General features: G+C 41.9%; 1 protein-coding gene across 2 annotated transcripts in view; it reads left to right on the top strand.

Moving 5' to 3' along the window:
• tmem131l (transmembrane 131 like) overlaps positions 1 to 18,471 on the top strand; it is a 47,583-nt gene that overhangs the window by 26,145 nt on the left and 2,967 nt on the right. For both annotated transcript variants that reach the window (XM_015964107.2, XM_054743734.2), the window contains 24 exons: positions 1,333 to 1,410; positions 5,567 to 5,714; positions 5,794 to 5,852; positions 5,931 to 6,036; positions 6,111 to 6,213; positions 7,007 to 7,151; positions 7,285 to 7,458; positions 7,541 to 7,607; positions 7,702 to 7,825; positions 7,911 to 7,980; positions 8,074 to 8,183; positions 8,291 to 8,360; positions 8,477 to 8,610; positions 8,806 to 8,948; positions 9,038 to 9,224; positions 9,356 to 9,541; positions 10,712 to 10,861; positions 10,945 to 11,488; positions 11,568 to 11,686; positions 11,778 to 11,938; positions 12,030 to 12,236; positions 12,328 to 12,406; positions 16,497 to 16,594; positions 16,684 to 16,822. In XM_015964107.2, the coding sequence (XP_015819593.2) occupies positions 1,333 to 1,410; positions 5,567 to 5,714; positions 5,794 to 5,852; positions 5,931 to 6,036; positions 6,111 to 6,213; positions 7,007 to 7,151; positions 7,285 to 7,458; positions 7,541 to 7,607; positions 7,702 to 7,825; positions 7,911 to 7,980; positions 8,074 to 8,183; positions 8,291 to 8,360; positions 8,477 to 8,610; positions 8,806 to 8,948; positions 9,038 to 9,224; positions 9,356 to 9,541; positions 10,712 to 10,861; positions 10,945 to 11,488; positions 11,568 to 11,686; positions 11,778 to 11,938; positions 12,030 to 12,236; positions 12,328 to 12,406; positions 16,497 to 16,594; positions 16,684 to 16,822 (3,401 nt within the window). The remainder of the gene's footprint in view (positions 1 to 1,332; positions 1,411 to 5,566; positions 5,715 to 5,793; positions 5,853 to 5,930; positions 6,037 to 6,110; positions 6,214 to 7,006; positions 7,152 to 7,284; positions 7,459 to 7,540; positions 7,608 to 7,701; positions 7,826 to 7,910; positions 7,981 to 8,073; positions 8,184 to 8,290; positions 8,361 to 8,476; positions 8,611 to 8,805; positions 8,949 to 9,037; positions 9,225 to 9,355; positions 9,542 to 10,711; positions 10,862 to 10,944; positions 11,489 to 11,567; positions 11,687 to 11,777; positions 11,939 to 12,029; positions 12,237 to 12,327; positions 12,407 to 16,496; positions 16,595 to 16,683; positions 16,823 to 18,471) is intronic.

Here is an 18,471-nt window from a genome sequence, read left to right as displayed (position 1 = left end):
TTAAGTGGTGCCTGGTGTAACAGACAAATGAAAGCAAGGAAAGTGTGTGTAGAGCAGCATCTGAGACGAGTTCTCGCCTCCACAACAGGAAGTGGGGAGGCAGTTGCAGAATGTCAGCTTGTTCTTGAGATTCTCAGAGTCACTGACTGACACCGACTTCCCCTAGATGGAGTTTTACATTTAGCTCCCAGTGTTTCAACATCTAAAATTTGGTGTATTTTTTAATCTGTTTCATTGTTAATGATGCAGAATTTAATTTAACATTTTTGGTGAAATCTAAAGTTAACAAAGTGTTTTTCTCTCCTTAAGAGTCCAAAATGGTTGCTGCACACAAAAAGGAGCTACCACAGAGAATAGTTATCAGTCAGCAAATCTTAATGGGGTAAATATCAGATCAATAGGTCTGAGACGTTTTTAGAAGTAGGTCTATTTAAAGCTTTGATGGTGAGCCATAAGATCCTTCAGTTAATACAGAATGTACCAAAGAAAAGCAGAAAGCAGACGTGTGATGTGTTCGGGGTGTCACTACAGCCTTTCTCCACGGTTTAAAAACACGCGGTTGTAGTAAATCTTCATCACCCATTTAGTCTCTACTTTTGTTAAACCACTAATCAACTGATTTTTATATTGACTCAAACTAACTTGGTCATTTTAAACATATTAATGAAGAAGTGTGTGTGTGTGTGTGTGTGTGTGTGTGTGTGTGTGTGTGTGTGTGTGCGTGTGCGTGTGCGTGTGCGTGTGTGTGTGTGTGTGTGTGTGTGCAGATAAATGTTTGCTAATCCTTGAGGGATTTGTTTTCATAATCTCCAAATGTCGCTCTGTGAAAGAGAAGTCCAATAAAACAGGACACCTGAGCAGGCGCAAAGATCACTGCGTCTCTGATGATAAATACCGACAGTGCCAGACTCATTTATAAACTATGACTGACAGATATTTAGTCATCATAACATATGTCTTTATAATTAGCAAAACAAAGATTTAGGGTGGTAACATCTTTTCAAGGATCAGCAGATTATTCCTGATTTTCCTTAGGGTGCCCCCAAGTGGTAGAAGTTAATAATTGTAGGAAACTCAACCCTGGGCATAACTGGAGTATTACAGTATCCAAAGAGAGAGTTAACTCTTTATTTATCCTGAATTGTAAACATGTGAAAAACAATTTTATGGTTTACATTTTCAATTTTTTTTTTTTTTTTTTTTTGCCAATTAACACCAGTGTGTATGATAGCTTCAGGTGCTTCTCTATGCAGAGGTCTACAAACACCAGATTAGAGTGATGCTGTGTATGGGGACGATAATAAAACCTCTATATTATTGTTGCTCCTGCAGGAAGGTGCCTCCAACATCACTATTCTGGGTTTACTCCTGGAATGCAGCTTACTGAAGAGTTTGCAGAGCCATCCTCAGGTACCTCTCCTCTCTGTGCACCTCTCAGCTTCTGTTTGTTTTTTTCAAGTTGAGAAATAGCTTCAGACGACAGGATTTGGACTCCTACTTCCTGACATCTCACCTCTGATAGGCTAACAGAAATGTGACTCTACTACTGATTCCATTTTCTCTGCAACGTTGATGTTTTATCTCCATAAATAACAAACCTGTTGAAGTCCTGCTGTGTGGTGGAGCTGCTAATGCTAACAGTTAGCTTCTAGTAGCCAAGACATTCTTTGTTGTTGTTAAAACAACAGCCTTCTCTGTTGCGAGTCTAGATGGGTGAGTCCATAAATGTTAAGTGACAGTGTGATGTAGATCTGTCAGACTTGTTAAATCCTAGAGTTTCATCGTCCATTTTCTATCAGAAGTTAATGCAGGAGATGGGTGTAGGAGACTATTTTCATGTTCAGCCTGCATGAAAAACTCAGAGTGACTGATTATAATCAGAAGTTATAATAAAAAATGGTTTGTCAGTGAACCACACATATAATAATAAAATGCTTGTTTTGATTATTGAACACAGAGGTGACCTTTCAAGGTAGAAAGACTAGCCACGTTTACAAGCGCCAAATTTCCCCAATCCGATTCAAATATTGTTATCGGAACCCCAAATCTCTGTTTACAAGCACACTGGTTTATGCTTGACGCATTCACTTTCCGCTTGGTGAAGCGGCTCGCGGATGGAACGCGCTTCACAACTCGCAGCGTTTATGGTTCATGTGGCTTGTCTCTGCGGTGAGCCAATATTCTCCCAAACTGTAGGGGGCAGCATGGAGCTCTACAGCATGCATCCAACACTACACCATAGTAGAAGTAGAAATTACTGTTTACAACATGGCATTCCAGCATTTTTTAACAGCGTCCTCGTCTTTTCCGACAGTGCGAGCTATTTCTCTCCAAGAATTATTAACAACATGTTGATCACGGTGATCTCTGAGAGCTGAATCATAAATGTCTGTATTTACGAACCTCTGCCATACTAGTTCTTGCCGGTCCGCCATGTTTTTCCGCGTCCGACCGTCCGCGTGGTTAGAAAATTTCCTAGGTGCGCGGTGCGGAAAGTTTGGGCCGTGCGGAGGCGCGGTGGAGGGGCGTGGTTGTTAAAATGACGAAATTTCGCCGTGCGGACCTCGCGGACGCATCGTGCATAAACCAACTAGGGATGCACCGATCAGGTTTTTTGCTGCCGATCACCGATACCGATATCAAAGAATGCTGATCACCGATACCGATCACGTGGATTGGCCAGAAATTTTCTACAACATTATAATGAGTGCTACAAACTACATAATCTGGGAATAAAGGAAATGTAGCCTAATCTAAAATGGTCTGTATTAGGGTTGTCACGGTGTGAAAATTTAACCTCACGGTTATTGTGACCAAAATTACCACGGTTTTCGGTATTATCGCGGTATTTTTTTTAAACGTGCTACATTTTCACACAATTAAATAAACCCTGTATGTCAGGAAATATTGTCCTCAGTTTGTGTCTAAATTTTGTCTAAAATGTGTTATTTTGTAATTATGTTGTTTATTTGTTTACATTTTTCCCCTTTAGTCTTTAAAATACCAATATTTGCCCATAACTTCGTATTTTATGTCAGTTTGATGTCATCATTTAAAAATATTAGATCAGATGATACTCAGTACTCAAGTAGTCTTCTAATCAGATACTTTTTTTTACCCTTACTTGAGCAATCCGTATTTCAGGAAAATATTGTCCTCGGTTTGTGTCCTTACCAGTGAGCTTTGCAGATGTGGGAAAATGTCATCAGGCAATAATCATTGTTAAATTCATAATTATTCTTGGAGAGAGACCAACTCTTATCTGCCCCTGGGAGCTCCGTAATGCATAGCATCATTTCAACATGGCGGTGTCCGTGACAAAGTTTATATGCAGGTAGCGGCGCTGCGGCTGCTTTATATAGCGACTCATTGCATTCTCCCTCAACCCAAATCCTCGGATCACGCATTTTAGCTAAAACGCTAACGTTAGCTTGCCTTGCGTTGACTGTAGAGTTGTGGGTGATGGTCACGCAGATGTGTCATGAGATTTGACGCGTTGCTGCCTTTCACAGACACTTTTTCTGCTCGTGCTGCAAACAGGATAGCCGCCCGTCTTCTATAAACTCCCTCGGCATTCTTCAAATATCTAAAATATGCCCGTACTTCCGACTTTGTCTTCTTTGAGGGATAATAAATGTCCTCCTGAGCGCTGCCGTCTCCTCCTTTGACCATTATTTCAGCTTTAGCTTCAAGAAAGTTTTGTTGTAAACAAAGCGTGTATGTGCCGCCGGCAACTTCTGCAGATGATACGGTGGCTGGTAAGGGTCACCGCGCCTACACCGCAGCCACGGTAAACCCACCAAGATAATATAGTTTTTTAAAAACAAGACGGTTATTATTGTCAACTTTTTTTTTTTTACCGGGGTTTAGCGCTACACTGGTTACCGTGACAACCCTACCTGATCGGTTTGCTTTGATCTATTTTGAAAATTCCGATCAAAACCGATAGGGGCGCTATCGGCCGATTACGATCAAATGCCGATCCATCGGTGCATCCCTAAAACCAACCTTAACTGAAATGATCCGATCACGTGAGCCGTGAGTTTATATGCACCAAGTATTCCAACAGATTAAATAGATTGAGCATGCACAGATATTTCTTTCCTGGAATAAATAATTGAAAACAAACGTCAGACTCATGTTTATTACTGAGCTCTATTGTGGCTTATTATTAATGAAATGTGCCAATCAGCTGAAACTTGGTTCAAACTAAATAACAGGAGATGTTCAGAAAGTTTGGAAGCCTGTGTTCATCATGCTTTAATAAACAAACTGCATCTCATCTGCGTTAACATGCTTTTACACAGATAGTCACCCAGAATATTTAACTGAGGATGTTTTTCTACTCAACATCAGCCTCTTTAAGCCCAAACCAGGTCCGTTTAACCGATGTTACCGTCTTTTTTAGGAGCACCTGCTGCAGAAACAGCTGCTGCTTCACAGAAACAGGGACCGTGCTGCAAACCCGAAATGAATCTGCACGTTTCCAGAACAGACTTGAACACGTTTGTCAAATGATTTGTGCAATAATCAGATTTTTATTTTACTTCCACAAAATGTAAGTTCTGGAAGAGATATTATAGAAACGGGGACGCTTGCCATCATATTTAAAAGCCGACACTCGTCAATTGGGCCGTCATTTATTGAAGTCAGGCAGTGTAAATGACGGCGGGGAGGCTCGCTGGCTGTTGCGCACATGCGCAGTGGGCATTGTTTTTCTCCAGCAGTCTGAATGGCTGTGTACATGCACATCAATCGGACAAAGCCACCTCTCTCAGTAGGATTGAAATTTCACTCTGATCGGTCCGAATTGGATTATAAAACTGATTGAATTTTTGATCTGATTTGGCGTTCAATCGGATTAATTATGTGCATTTAAACATGGCTGCTGAAACAAATTCTATGCAGCTCTTCACAGTTTTTCATTTTCCTCCTGAACCTTCAGTCCTCTTCTTCCTGCGCCACCTGTTGGACTTGACCAGAAGAGCAGCTTTTATTTCAAAACATCATCAGACTGATCCAGGCTACTACAGGAGTGCCTTCTACTTTCTCCTGAACCCTCGATGGGGTTTAAATCTCTTCTTGGACTTTTGATCGCTTCCTCAAAAGATGCTCTAATTGTTCCAGTTCTCCCAGTGCTCACGGCAAAAACACCTGCAGGAAGACAAAGTTAGCGTTACCTAATCTAAACTAATGTTGTAATTAAACTAGCTGAAAACATGCTTGGAATAAAAATAGCCTTAGAGGATGTGGTGCAGAGCTGAGTAGGATTTTTTTCTTGGCTTGGTATTACCACGTGTTTCTGCTTTCCTTAACAATGTTTTTGTAGAGTTAAGCTGTAATGATTGTTTGGCATCAATCAATTTCCTATTTTTTGCACATCAACTCTTTCCTCATCTCACTGAACCGAGACCTGCCTTCCTCAAAACTGTAGGGGTAGTCGCTGATTTTCTGAAAACTAGGTTCAACCCAAAGATTTGGATAAACATCTCAATTCTTCTGAGTCTGCTGTTGGTCTTTCTCTTGCTTCTCTTTCTGACTGGAGTGTCTTTCCTGTTGGTCCCAGGGGTCCTGCCTCCAGAACCAGGAGCGCCTCAGTCTGCAGATGAATCTGTCGGCTCGCGATGATCAGCCGGCCGACTTGGACAAGCTTAAGCCCTACGTCATTGAGCACATTTTGTTTGTGCTGGTTGTTCCTCCTCCTGCTACATTAGGTGGGCTGCCATCACCCAAATGAGAACAAATACGGTAAATGTTCACATTATTTGATTTCATCTGTATTTCTTTCACCAGGAGATGCAAAACTAGAGGTTTATATGATCAATTCTGGAGGAAAGAAGCTCTATATCAAGGTGTGAATTTCTCCGCTCATTGTCCTCTCAACATCCAATTAATCATTCTCGCTGTGACCGAGTGTTTTGTGTCTCCAGGACATGCAGATGTTAATGAAAGTGGAGGCCAGCCTAAACTTTAATCAGGTTCTTCTGAAACCAGAGGCAAAAAACTTCACTCAGGTGGCGACCTTAGCGTGCAGAAGTGAGTACTCTCCATCCGAATGAGTGAAACTAGCTTTTAGTCAGACAGCTTGTAGTTGATCATCGTTTCTCCAGGTTCGTTGCCAGGCCACGGACAGAAATGCACGAGTCATATCAGTTTAAAGATCCTGGGGAACAGGACGACCTACAGCTTCCCTGGACTATATATCAAACACAGGTGAAGTTTTTCACATTCACACTCACTGAGAAAGAAAAACTGGGTAACCCCACCGTTCCACTGGATGCATAAGCGGCGTGTAATGTAATAGATGCATTTTCCCCGTGAGCTCAGCGGCATGTCCCTTCCCACCAGAAGACACAAATCTGTAGCGAATGCATTCCACACAGCTGGTCCCCCGAGGTAAGAAATCCCCGGAGAACGGCAAGTTCTCGTGTCATTTGGGAAGTTCACATGATAACAAGCACGGGGAAAGATGGCAGCATGTATCCAAAAGGTCTAGGGTTTATTTTCTGTTCTGATTACCTCGGCCTCACAGGCGTAATGGGTAATTAACGTGTTTTTTTTTTGTTTTTTTTTACTGGAAACCTGCAGTAGTATTTTATTTTGAAAGTTCCCAAGTGTTTTGTGTTTCACTTCCTGTCTGGCCTGATCTGAACTGCTGAGCTTGATTCATTCTGGAAGCGTAATGTGAAAAATATATATAACTGAAGCATAAATTTAGTGAAGGGATGTGACACGATGCTTGTCGGATGCGTCGGCCGGTGGAAACACACCCATCAGCTATAGCGACGGCTGTTAGCTGAGTTTTACACTTTGGACATTACGCAACGTTTACACATCCAGTAGAAAGCGGGGTAATGTAACTTTTTACTTATGTGGCAATTTAAGTCAGTTTCCCCCCAAATCAAAAATCCTGTTAAAAACTAAAACACTTATTCTTTATCCTGTCTACAGGAAACAGGTGTAATGAGGCTGTCTGAGCCTGACCTTGTGTTTGTTGTTCTTTCAGTTGGACGATGGGGGATTTGTCCAGCTTGTTTCAGGTGAAACAGAGCAACACCAACCAGGTGGACCTGTGGTTCTCCAACCCTCACCCCCTCCCCTTCACTGTGCTCAGCGCCAGCCTGTCAGAGAATTTACAGGCAGTAGCGAAGGTAGGTGCCCATGCATGTGCTGGAGAAAAGCAGCTCTAATGACATACTAGTTAAGATGTCATCTGTATAGGTGTGATTAGGTGTGCAGAGTGAAATCTTCAACAGATGGTCTCTGCTGCCCCCTGTCTGTCAGGTCCTGAGTTTCAGCAGCCCACTGCGAGTTGGCCATGGCTGCTGGCGTATCTTGTCCCTCCAGCTGCTCAGCAGGGCTCTGCCCGTTAAACAGACGTTGACCCTGAGTCTGGATACCAGCCTGGGCACCACGCTGCACGTTCCTCTCTACTTCCACTCTTCTTCTTCTTCCAAGGTGAAATTCCAGCTCCTTCATATCTGAGTCAAATCTGCTAAATAAATCGACTGTTGATGATTCCTCGTGTGTTTCCCATCAGGGTGAGCTGGTGTTTGAAACTGAACAAGAATGTGATCGCCACTGTCCTCTTTGGTTGTCTGAATCAGGTAGAACTTTAAACTCCTGTGTGTGTCTAGCAGCATGTCGCATATTAAACAAAGATTCATTTTAATGTTTTTCGGTTCTTCTTTTTGTTATCAGGTCGCTCAGAATGGCAGCGCTCTCTTCTTCCGGACTTTTCCACCTCATCTTGGGCTGTCGACAGCAAACTGGCTGCAGAGCTCTGCTCCAGATGGCAAAGAACCAAAGATAAACTGCCCTGCAGGTTAGATGATGTGAAACGCCGATAATCATGCTTTTTTATTCATTCTCACCCAGCAGCGATCACAGGCATGTTCTCGTCTCCTCAGGTGGCCCAGACTTCCTGCCGACGCGTCTTCTACTCTGACCTTTGGTGCTACTTCTGTTAACGAAAGCAAAGTGAGCAACACAAAACAAGACACCTAATGGGGTGTGTTTTAGGATCATGCTATGATTTTCGTCTAACAGATTAAATCATTTTCTCTCATGTAGGTGAAGACATTCACGCTGAAGAACCCCTCACCATCTGTGGTTGCCATAGAGATCAGAATCCTCTCTTTGTACCCCTCTCCCCTTGAGGCTCTGGACCTTCTGACCAAATGGTATGCTAGCGCAATGTGTCAGACACCACAAATGAATACAATTATAATATGTTGTCATTGATTTGTTGAGAACTATGAAATTATGATATCACTTTTGTTTTTCTTAGGTTTAATATCAGCTCTCTGTCTGTCAACATCAGCACAACAGAGTTTTCTCTGTTAGCGTCCCCTCACAAGGTAAACCAGAAGTTTTTAGACATCATTCAATCATATTTAGTCTGAAAATTCATTTAGTCATCCTGCAGTGTTGTCTTGTTGCGTTCTGACAGTTTTTTCTGATTTTTCTCACACAGGCAGGCGAAAGTGCAGCGTCCTCTAGAGGAGAGGGCGTCCTGCGTTTGCTGCTGCAACCCTGGGAGAGCAGAGCGGTTTCTGTGGTGTTCACACCCTCAGAACATAAACCCATCACTACTATTCTCATCATCAGGTACTCGGGTGTTTTACAAGAACATCTTTTTGTTTCACTGGAAGGGAAAATAGCTGGAGACGGTTGGAAGTTGAGTTTTATTTGGACACATTACATTGAAGCTAGGATGGATGGGGGGGTTATGTGTCAAAAACAGTTGAAAGTACCATTTCAGATGGAGTTTTAGCTGGACCTTGTGTGTGATTTGTCTTTCAGGAACAACCTGACGGTGTTTGACATGGTGACTCTCCAAGGTCACGGTGCCAAAGAGCTGCTGAGAGTTGGGGGGAAGCTTCCAGGCCCGGGAGCGTCTCTGCGCTTCAACGTTCCTCAGTCGACTCTGATGGAGTGTCGTGACGGTGAGTGTGATGTTTGTGTTCAGTGATAGCCAACATAAAATGCCATGATTCTGGTTTCTGGGAGTAACACCAGTGTTTGTCTCTAACAGGCGTTCGCACCAGCAAGCCTCTGTTTGCTATCAGAAAGAGTTTTAAGGTGGAGAACGCAGGAGAGCTTCCTCTGACAGTCATGTCCATGAATATAAATGGCTACAAGTGTCAGGGCTTCGGCTTCGAGGTGCTGCAGTGTCACTCCTTCAGCATCGAGCACAACTCCTCGTCGGAGATCACCATCGCGTAAGAAGCTCAATTCCATCCTCTCACTTATTTCACACCACAGCATGTCCAGTTCCTGCTGTCTTCATCTTATTTTTGTTTTCATTTTACTTTTGTTGCGTCTAATTCTTTCTGGCATTGTTTGTTTTCAGGTTTACTCCAGACTTCACCTCCTCCTGGGTGATTCGGGACCTCACCTTGGTGACATCACGAGGCACAGCGTTCCCTTTTACCCTGAACGTGACCCTCCCCCACCACATGTTACCCCTCTGTGCTCAGGTGGTCCCTGGTCCCAGCTGGGAGGAAACCTTCTGGGTCGTCACCCTCATATTTACATGGTTAGCGTGGATCATGTGCTTTCATTAGTTTACTTATTTATTTAAGAGAATTAACACCCTCATTTACTCACTCACTCTCGTTTATCACCCATAAAAAACGAGTAAAAAGGAAAACTGCACACATGCTAACAGGAAGACTGTTGCAGCTCTAACTCAAAAAGTACATTTCCCAATTTATTTTTAGAAATGAGGAACAAAAGAATCCGATCTTTCACTTAATAAACTTTCAAGTAGAGGTGGACCGATATTGGTTTTTCTATCGTTGATACCAATGTGTAGGAGACATGATCAGCCAATGGCCGATTTGTTTAAAGCAACATTTGTGGCCAATACTAGATGTTCTCCACTCTATTAGCCGGCTAAAATGTAACTAGTAACATCAGCTGGTTCAAAACACTTCTGAAGCTGAAACAGTTTTTAACACTGAATTTATCCAACTGTTAAATCTTAATTTTGTGCACTGCTCAGTGTTAAAGTCTAAATCTAAATAAAGTTAATGAATCAAATGAATAAATTAACCAAGTATTAAATACTCACAACTTGTAGATAAAAATACTTTTTAGTTGAAAATAAGTTTTAGAGCATTTATTATGTGGATGTTATTCTGGAATGTAAATATTAATTTAAATTAAGTTCTGAAATGGCACCAGGCTGCCCGGGATGTGCCTGACTTTAATTCTGCTTTACTAACAGCCGTGTCGATGCATGGTAAATATCGGTCTGCCCCTAGTTTTTAGGAACATTACAAGTATAAGTATATTCAATTAAAAATAAAAAGTCACCAATGAAATGTACGCTAATAACAGCCAAAACCAGCGTTTTTACTGATGTGTCCAAAACAAAACAGCACAAGGTGTTCTATTCTACTAGAAGCTGCATAATCTAAAACTGGAAATTAAAGCTCTGTTGCATTTACCTGACTCCAAACCTCAGAAATTAATTAACTGATGAAGTATTCTAATCTTATGGTTAATTTAATTTACAATAACCTGAATGCATGTTGAAGGAAAGATTTACCTCAAGCCAAAATCCGAAATATTATTTTTTCAACAAACTTCAATTGTAAAGGATTAAAAACATTCTCTTGATACCTGCTGAATTTTCCTCTGATTTACTAATATTTATTTATTTATTTATTTATTTATTTATGTATGTATGTGTTTGTCACAGCTTCTCCTTGGTCGGTGTGTTTCTGATGGCCTTCCATCAGGCTCAGTACATCCTCCGGGAGTTCTCCTCCCCCAGCATCAGGAGCAACCACAACTCTGTCCTGTCCCGGGACAACAGCTCTGTCAACAACATCACACCCAATGGAGTCAAGTATGCCCACTTGTTGCGTTCTGACGTCCCTTCAGAAACGGTTTTGGTGTTTAAACATTCAACCTCTGTTTTTGTGTCTTCAGCAAATCAAAAGGCAGCTGTAAATCATACATGGAAACCTGTCACACGTCCGATAAAGGTAAGGGGCGTGGCTCTTCATCTCTAGCCAACAGCCCCGCCCCCCGCACGCAAGTCTTGAGAAAGGGATCCTCGGCCGCCCCGGCCCAGCAGCAGCCAAAGAAACACAAAGTCTCTCTGTATTACAACAAATACAAACCCAGCTCATCCACAGCTGCAGCTGTGATCATGGACGAAGAGCAGGAGGACCTGACACCTGAAAGCCCCCTCACCCCGGACCCCTGCAGCAACAACCAACCAGCTTTCAGTAGCGATCTAGAGAAAAACGCACCCTCAGACTTTAAAGAAGACCTCCAGGGCACAGTTGAGGGCGAGATGTCAGCAGCAGTTATGTTTCCTATGGAAATGCCTGCTGGTTTCCCTGATGAAGTCATGCTGGGGCCAGGATCCAGACCCGGCCTGCTGATCTGCAGCTCTGTGGAGAGGAGCTGCGCCGAGCTCTATGCAGACAAGAGGGATGCTGAGAAAAGGGACGGCTCTGAGCTGGAGGTACCAAAGCAAAACGCACAGAAGGGAAATGATGTAAACCCTTTGAGAAAATAAATTAAGTCTCATCACCTTTCCACAGGTCCAGCTTAGAGAAGATGGCAAAGACCAGAAAAAGAAAGCACTGAATGCAGAAACTGGCACTTCAACAGGGAATAATAAGGGAAAGAGGAGTCGCAGGAAGACGGACAACATCTCCAGGTGGAACATAAACACTGTGGAAGCATCAAAGAGCAACCAAACGTCCCGGACTACAGAATAATCTGTTTTTGTTTGATATGTTTTGCTGTAGCACTCCTGAACATAACAGACCTGAGAGGGAGAAAGAGCCTGACTGGAAAATGGTTGACCACGGCGTGACCGGAAACCGCGGCAGGAACAATTGCTGCAACGGCTTCAAGTCAGAAGTTCTGAAGCCTGGACAAAGTGCAGAGAACGCCCTGAAACAGAACGGTGGACAGTCGTCTGAATTATTAACTAAAGAACAAGTGAGAGAACTGGATCTTCATCTTGATTTCTGTGGTCTTTTGTGGGTTTGCAACAGGTGTGTGTCCAGCTCGCATTCGTAGAAAGGTTGCAGTGGAGCGGCGAACGGGTGGAGTGTGTGAGTCCGGCTCGGACTCAGGCAGCTCATCGGGTAGCGTTCGGGCGAGCAGAGGCAGCTGGGGCAGCTGGAGCAGCGCCAGCAGCATAGAGGGAGACAAGGACCACGGTGCTCGAACACACACCTGCTCTACCTCGTCTAGAAAAAGTACAAAACCCACCTTCATTCTGTCTCCGTTGTACACGTTGTACGTTTAAAGATCAGCAGTTGTTGTTTAACTGCTTTTGTTTTTCTCCAGGAGAGTCGATGCAGTACGGCATCTACCCCTCAGAAAGAGACTGCTACCAGGCCGTGAATAATAATTACAAGACTTCAAGGTACCGAAGCATCACTTTACAGAAGCTCTCTGAAAAACACATTCTGGTGTAAATGGATGTAAAATTCACCAAATCCAGCATGAACCAGCAATCCTTCTTGTTTCATCAAAATATAACTCAATAGAAATATCAAATATCTTTAGTCTTTTATCACATTGTAAACATATTAATTATGATCAGTATGATGTGATGATTCCATATTAATATGAAATATCAACCTGATTGATCTTTGAATGTTTAATCAGAAGATTCTAGGGTTCTTTGCTTCTTTAGGGACCATAAACACACTTCATATTAATTCAGACAGAGTCAGTATGTAGTTTATAAAATGAATTTAATTCTTTTTCCTAAACTAATCATTTATACATGACAAGATATGAATAATGAGATGTGGTGTGGTGGATGTGAGGTGTTGTGATGGAAGCTAGATGTGAAATCTGGGTGTAAAAGAATTAGTTGTTTGGTTCTAAACTAGAGAGTTGTTTATTAAAAACAGCATCAGATGCAATCTGTCGTGCCAAGTCTACGCACCCTTGGTGTGGAGGTTCTCTTTCGATCTGGGGGGGTCGTGCTGGTCAATGCCGGCGGAGTGAACTCAGATATCAGGAACCCGTAGACAGTTCTGATAGGACCCGTCCAGTCTGAGATTCCTCCAGGTGAAGGCAGGAAGCTGGAATGCTTATTTGTGTCTAAGGTTGATGTTTGCTTGGCTCTTAGAGAGCTGGTTGTCTGGTATCAGCCGCAGCGTTGCAGAGAGGCTTTGACAAGAGGCCAAAGGAGAAGATGGTTTCTAAAATGCTTCTTTCCCAAACTGGCCGAATCGGGGCTCAGCTGGAAACTGAACTACTCGGGAAGTAATTCTTGTTTATTAAACTACTTTGTTATGATGTCTGGCCAAGTTTGGCCAATCAGAATTTGACACGTTTCTGAGTCTTTACCAACATCCCTCGGAAAGCCACGCCCTCCTCAGATACAAAGACGTGAACTCAGTGAATGAGAATGTCTTAAAGCTCTTATGTGAGATGTTTATTAACCTTAATGAGTATCTTACTGTGAGGTGTATGAGTGTAAACGATGATTAACTTGTTAAATCAAACACTGTGATTTGTGATAGAAATGGACCATTGTAAGAACAATGTTCATTTTAAAGCCATCATTGGTTTAAGCACAGATTGTTCAAACATTTCATTTAAAAAACAAATTGCAGGTTAGAGACTCCCATGAACCGATGTTTAGAGAAACATAATTGAAACTCATTTTAAACATTTTTTTACACAAACATAAATTATTTAGACTTTTAGAGTCATTTTTGTGAGAGGTTTTTTTTTTTTTTTTTTTTTGGCCAAACCAAGTGACGTCATCTGAGGGAGTCCTGTTAACTTAATCCAGTGAAAAATATAGATTATAATGCCGGCTCTGACAGAGGAAACTTTAAATGTTTACAATTATACTCATGATGGACCAAAACCATAAAGTTATGAGTTTGCTGCTCGCCCCAGAGGGCAGAGACCAACCAGAGGGGGAGCAGCAGGTGAGTTAACCATGTTAGCTTAAACTCGTGAGCTAACATCACAATATTGTACTGATTACTATCGTGTACCAGACAATTAAAATAGTATTGGTCAGTTTATATAATATTGATACTAATGAGCGTCTGTCAGCGGTCTCATACTCGCTAACATCCGTTCACGTATCGTAGTTTAGCTTAGAGAGAGGGAGAAAGACGTCTGTCATCAGGTTCTGGAGCTCATGCGGGCTTCTGTGAGCTGGATTTGACCCAGACATCAGTGAGCCAGTTGAGCTGATATTTATAAAAGCTGCACAAAACACCCTCAGGCACGGAGATAGAGGCGTTGTTTCTCTTGTCTGGAAACCCGGGGACTCGATGTCCAGACAGGCTGGAGTTGGTACAACCTTCACACACTCTAGTTTATCAACATGAACACAATCCAACACAAGTAACACACACACTGACTGCATCACATGACCTCTCTACCCTAAAACTAGCCACTCTCCACACTGAGCTGAGGCAGCGCCGAGCGTCTAACTCCCTTTGGTTACGTCAGAGGTTCAGATTTAGGAAAAAAGCTTTGCTGAGAAAGGTCCGGTTCTGCTAGAAATCTCTGCTGTTATGAATTTTAAAACCAAATATCCACAATAAGCTTTTTAAATAGTATTTTTGGACCTCATTTTATATGAATTATAAAAAAATGTAACCTGCAATTTGCTCTTTAAACACCTTGTTCATTCATCACATATGATTACTGTAAGCTCACGAGTTGTAAAAGTCATGGAGTCTTCCCTTGTTGATGTCTGGCTTTCACAGAGAGTGCAGGAGCCTTGGGAGAGAATGTTTGTCTGGATGTTCTGTCGTCTGCACTGAGCAGAACCTTCTGGATCTGGAAGGCCAAATAGAAAGTGGTTTTTATGTTGGTCAATGTAGGCGGGGAAGAATTGACCCTTTTGGTACGTTACAAGTAGCTGGTTATTTCATCACAACGTTTGGGAATTCTTTATGCATTGAGTCCAAACTAATATGGAAATATGCATCAAGTCTGCTCAGACACCATTTTAACCTTTCCTCTAAAGGTCATGGGTTCAGCATAAGAAACAGATTTTTGTTGTAATGTTGTAAGAATTGGTAAAAGTAAAAGAAAAGGTGATGCAGCACTAAATCTCATCTCTGAGATGATTTTAGGATCAGCTGAAGTAAAAGTAGGGAAGTCATTCGTTTGCAAAACGGAATCATTTTTGTTACGGTTTAGAAAACTTCTCAGTGTTTCTGTAGCTTTTTACTAAACTAAATGTTGTCAGATTATATGTTTGTGTATTTGACTAAACCCAGGGCTTCATTGAGCCAGAACAAGATCCGGGAAGTATTTTATTTTAAAAGGACCGTTCCAGCAACTGTCTGCTAGGATCCGGCAACTCAAGCGACCAACTTGTGCTGTACGCAGGATTTTAATTACTGGTGAGCTAAAGGGAGCTCCTGGAAGCCCTCAACTTCCAAACCCAGGGGTGCCCGAAAACGATCCTGTTCTACTTATATTACAGTGTCTATGTAGACTCTCCGGGGATTATTTTGAGCTGAGAGGCGCAGAGCTCTGATTGTTGACGCGCTCCAGACAGACGCGTCCTGAGCACGGCCACAGCAACATTATCAAAGTGTCGCCACCTCAAAAACAAAGTTAACACGCCATCGTTTATGTCGGCTCATATCCTTTTATGAAATCTGTCTTCTTTGTGTCTGATGTGTTTCGCTGCTGCGGAGCGGCGCGCATCACCTGTTTCGTCCTCTGATGATTTCACCGCACCGGTTCGCTCTGCACGCGGTGCGCACGGCACGCCGCTGCTTTAGCGGTCGGTAGATCTTTTAGAACTGCAGTTCAAAGGTAACTCATAAGGTGAATATATATGAACCCAGGTAGCAGTTTTACTTTAGGATTGAGAGGAGATGCAGGAAGATAATAAACAGACAGGACAGAAAAATAGTCAAATAAAAACAAGTTAGTTTTTGTACCTGGTGGTTGCAACAAACAGACACCATTGAAGGTAATCAGAAGTGAGGAACAGAAAATGAAATAATTATTTTAATGTTTAGAGCAGCAGGAACTCCGAGAGGCTGCAGGCGCATCAGTGAGTATGCGGCCGCTGCGCGGGGGAGGGGGGAGAGGGAGAGGGAGGGGGAGAGGGCTGAAGCAGGGGGACAGTAAAGATGCAGAAACGACCGTTGTTGACAGAGGTGTGTTTAACTTTGAAAATGTGGGCGCAATTTTAATAACTTGTCCCCCCACCCACCCACCCCCTACGTGTTCCGGCATCTGATTTACCTTTAGTGAACTTTGGCTTGACATCAGCATTTGCGTTCCGGGAACATTTGATTTACAAATGAAGCACTGACTAAACCCCGCTGGAGTAAACAAAACCTATATTTGGCTACTAATATTAGGGTTAACCGTGCAGTTTGGAGCGAGTTCATAACCTCATTTAAATCAGAGGTAAATACGTCTCAAGGAGAACAACTCTGATAGTTTATCTTCCTCCTTTGTGGCTGAAAGTTGTTCTTCCTCTTTTTGTTTTGCACCTACAGCTTTTACAACAAAGAGGTGTGCCAGATCCCAGATGTCACACCTTCTGGTTCCGTCCCAAGTTTTGCTGATGCAGCAGCAGGAATGGACAGGAACACGGGTAAAATCTCTCAACGATCCCAGAAGTCTCTTTTTTTTCCTGACATTGTTCATCCGATTTCCAACATTAGTTCAAATTTCCTCTTTCAGACCTGACGGGTCAGTACATGCCTGAGGACACGTGGTCAGCACCGTCCATCCCTCTCACCAATGAGTTCAGATACAATACCACTGAAGCTTTGCCCTACATACCTCAGCCAGCAGCAGTCGCCACGGCCTCTTACAATGGGTGGGTGTTTAAACCAGGAAAAGTTGTTTACAGATTTTTATTTGATATTAAACTCATGTTTACCAATCAAATTGAATTGTTAAAGTCCTTTTCAAAGTACAAATTCAAAAATACCATTTTCTGAAGTCACTCATGCACTCACAGTGCTCCCACACCCTCCTCATCCTCACAACGAGCGTACAGCCCCTTCCCATGAAGTCCAGGGTGGGTCCTGACAGATGGCTGCTCATACTGAACCAGGTTCTGCTGGAGGCTACTTCCTGTTAAAAGGGGAGTTTTCCTCTCCACTGTCACGACATGCTTGCTTAGTATGAGGACTGCTGTAAAGTCTCTGACACACCAAGTCAGTGACTTGATGCAGTCTGCTGGGTTTTACATAGGAAACTTTTAACTAATCAACATATTGAACTGTTCTCTGATAAGTTGGTTCAATTGGAATGTTTACTTTGTAAAGTGCCTTGAGATGACTCTTGTTGTAATTTGGCGCTTAGAAAAAAGTCCACATAAGAGTTAATAAATAAGTTGGAGTAAACAATAACAGAAAAATACATTTAAAAAGGTAAAAGAATGAGTACAATATAATAAATGTATTTAGATGGCTTTAACAAGTTACCATTAGAATAATTCATCTTTTCTAAATGGTCGATGGTTAGAGGAAACTAACTATTTCATTCAAAATGTAAAAAAACAATAAAAACAAACAAAACATACAAAAACATCAACACCAAACAATTTGAATGAAAAGGGGCAGAAGTATAATCTGTCCCTATTAACAAACCAGGCTTTCTCCACTCTCTGTCTCCCAATTCATCTTAATTCTTCTTCTAATTTACAGACCTAATCAGAAACCATCTGAATTTAGATTTTTGTAATTCAGTAATTCACTTGATTTAATACAATTTTTAAATAGATTTAGTTACTTTAAACGTTTTATGTCCTTGCTAAGGTTGTTCCTTATTCTCACACCATTCATCTTCATTTTGGTTCTAAATCTAGTTTTTTTTTGTACTTCAGTTCCTTTGAACAAATACCTACCTTTCTGAATGTTTGTGGGTAAAGTATTAGTATTAGATTTGTACATTGTAATATTTTCATATTTACTAAATCATAAAAATTCAGTCATTTAAATTTGATGAATAATGGATTGGACAGATCTCAGTAGTTATTGCTATTACAGGGTATCCGTGGGTCCTTAAAAAGTCTTAAAAAGTCTTAAATTTGCTTTTCCAAATTTAAGGCCTTGAAAATCCTTAAAAATGACAAATAATCCTTAAATTCAGTTTCCAAAGGTCTTAAATGACCAAAGACCAAATAAACAAGATTATTTTATTTCTATAAAATTTTCGTGAATTTCTAGTGTTCCGCATTTTTTGTGTACGATGTTGGCGTAAGCGGAACCGTACACGTTCAGTTGGTTGTGAAAGGGGGCTATTTTTAGATGAACACATTAGCTGATTAAGCTAGTAGGAGCTTGCACCATGGGGAAGTGCAAGTTTAATGGTAACTGGATGGCTAATCTCACGTTTGCAACGTGGTTAGCACCATTTCCAGGCAATAGCTGGAAATTATAGCTTAACTTTAATTTAAAAAATTGCTTAAATTTGGTCTAAGTGGCCTTAAAAAAGGTCTTAAAAAGTCTTAAATTTGGC

The sequence above is a fragment of the Nothobranchius furzeri genome, chromosome 4 (genome assembly GCF_043380555.1).
Source record: "Nothobranchius furzeri strain GRZ-AD chromosome 4, NfurGRZ-RIMD1, whole genome shotgun sequence".
Taxonomy (NCBI): Eukaryota; Metazoa; Chordata; class Actinopteri; order Cyprinodontiformes; family Nothobranchiidae; genus Nothobranchius; species Nothobranchius furzeri.
Note: the sequence above shows the minus strand (reverse complement) of the source record. Positions and strands in the feature narration are given on the sequence as shown.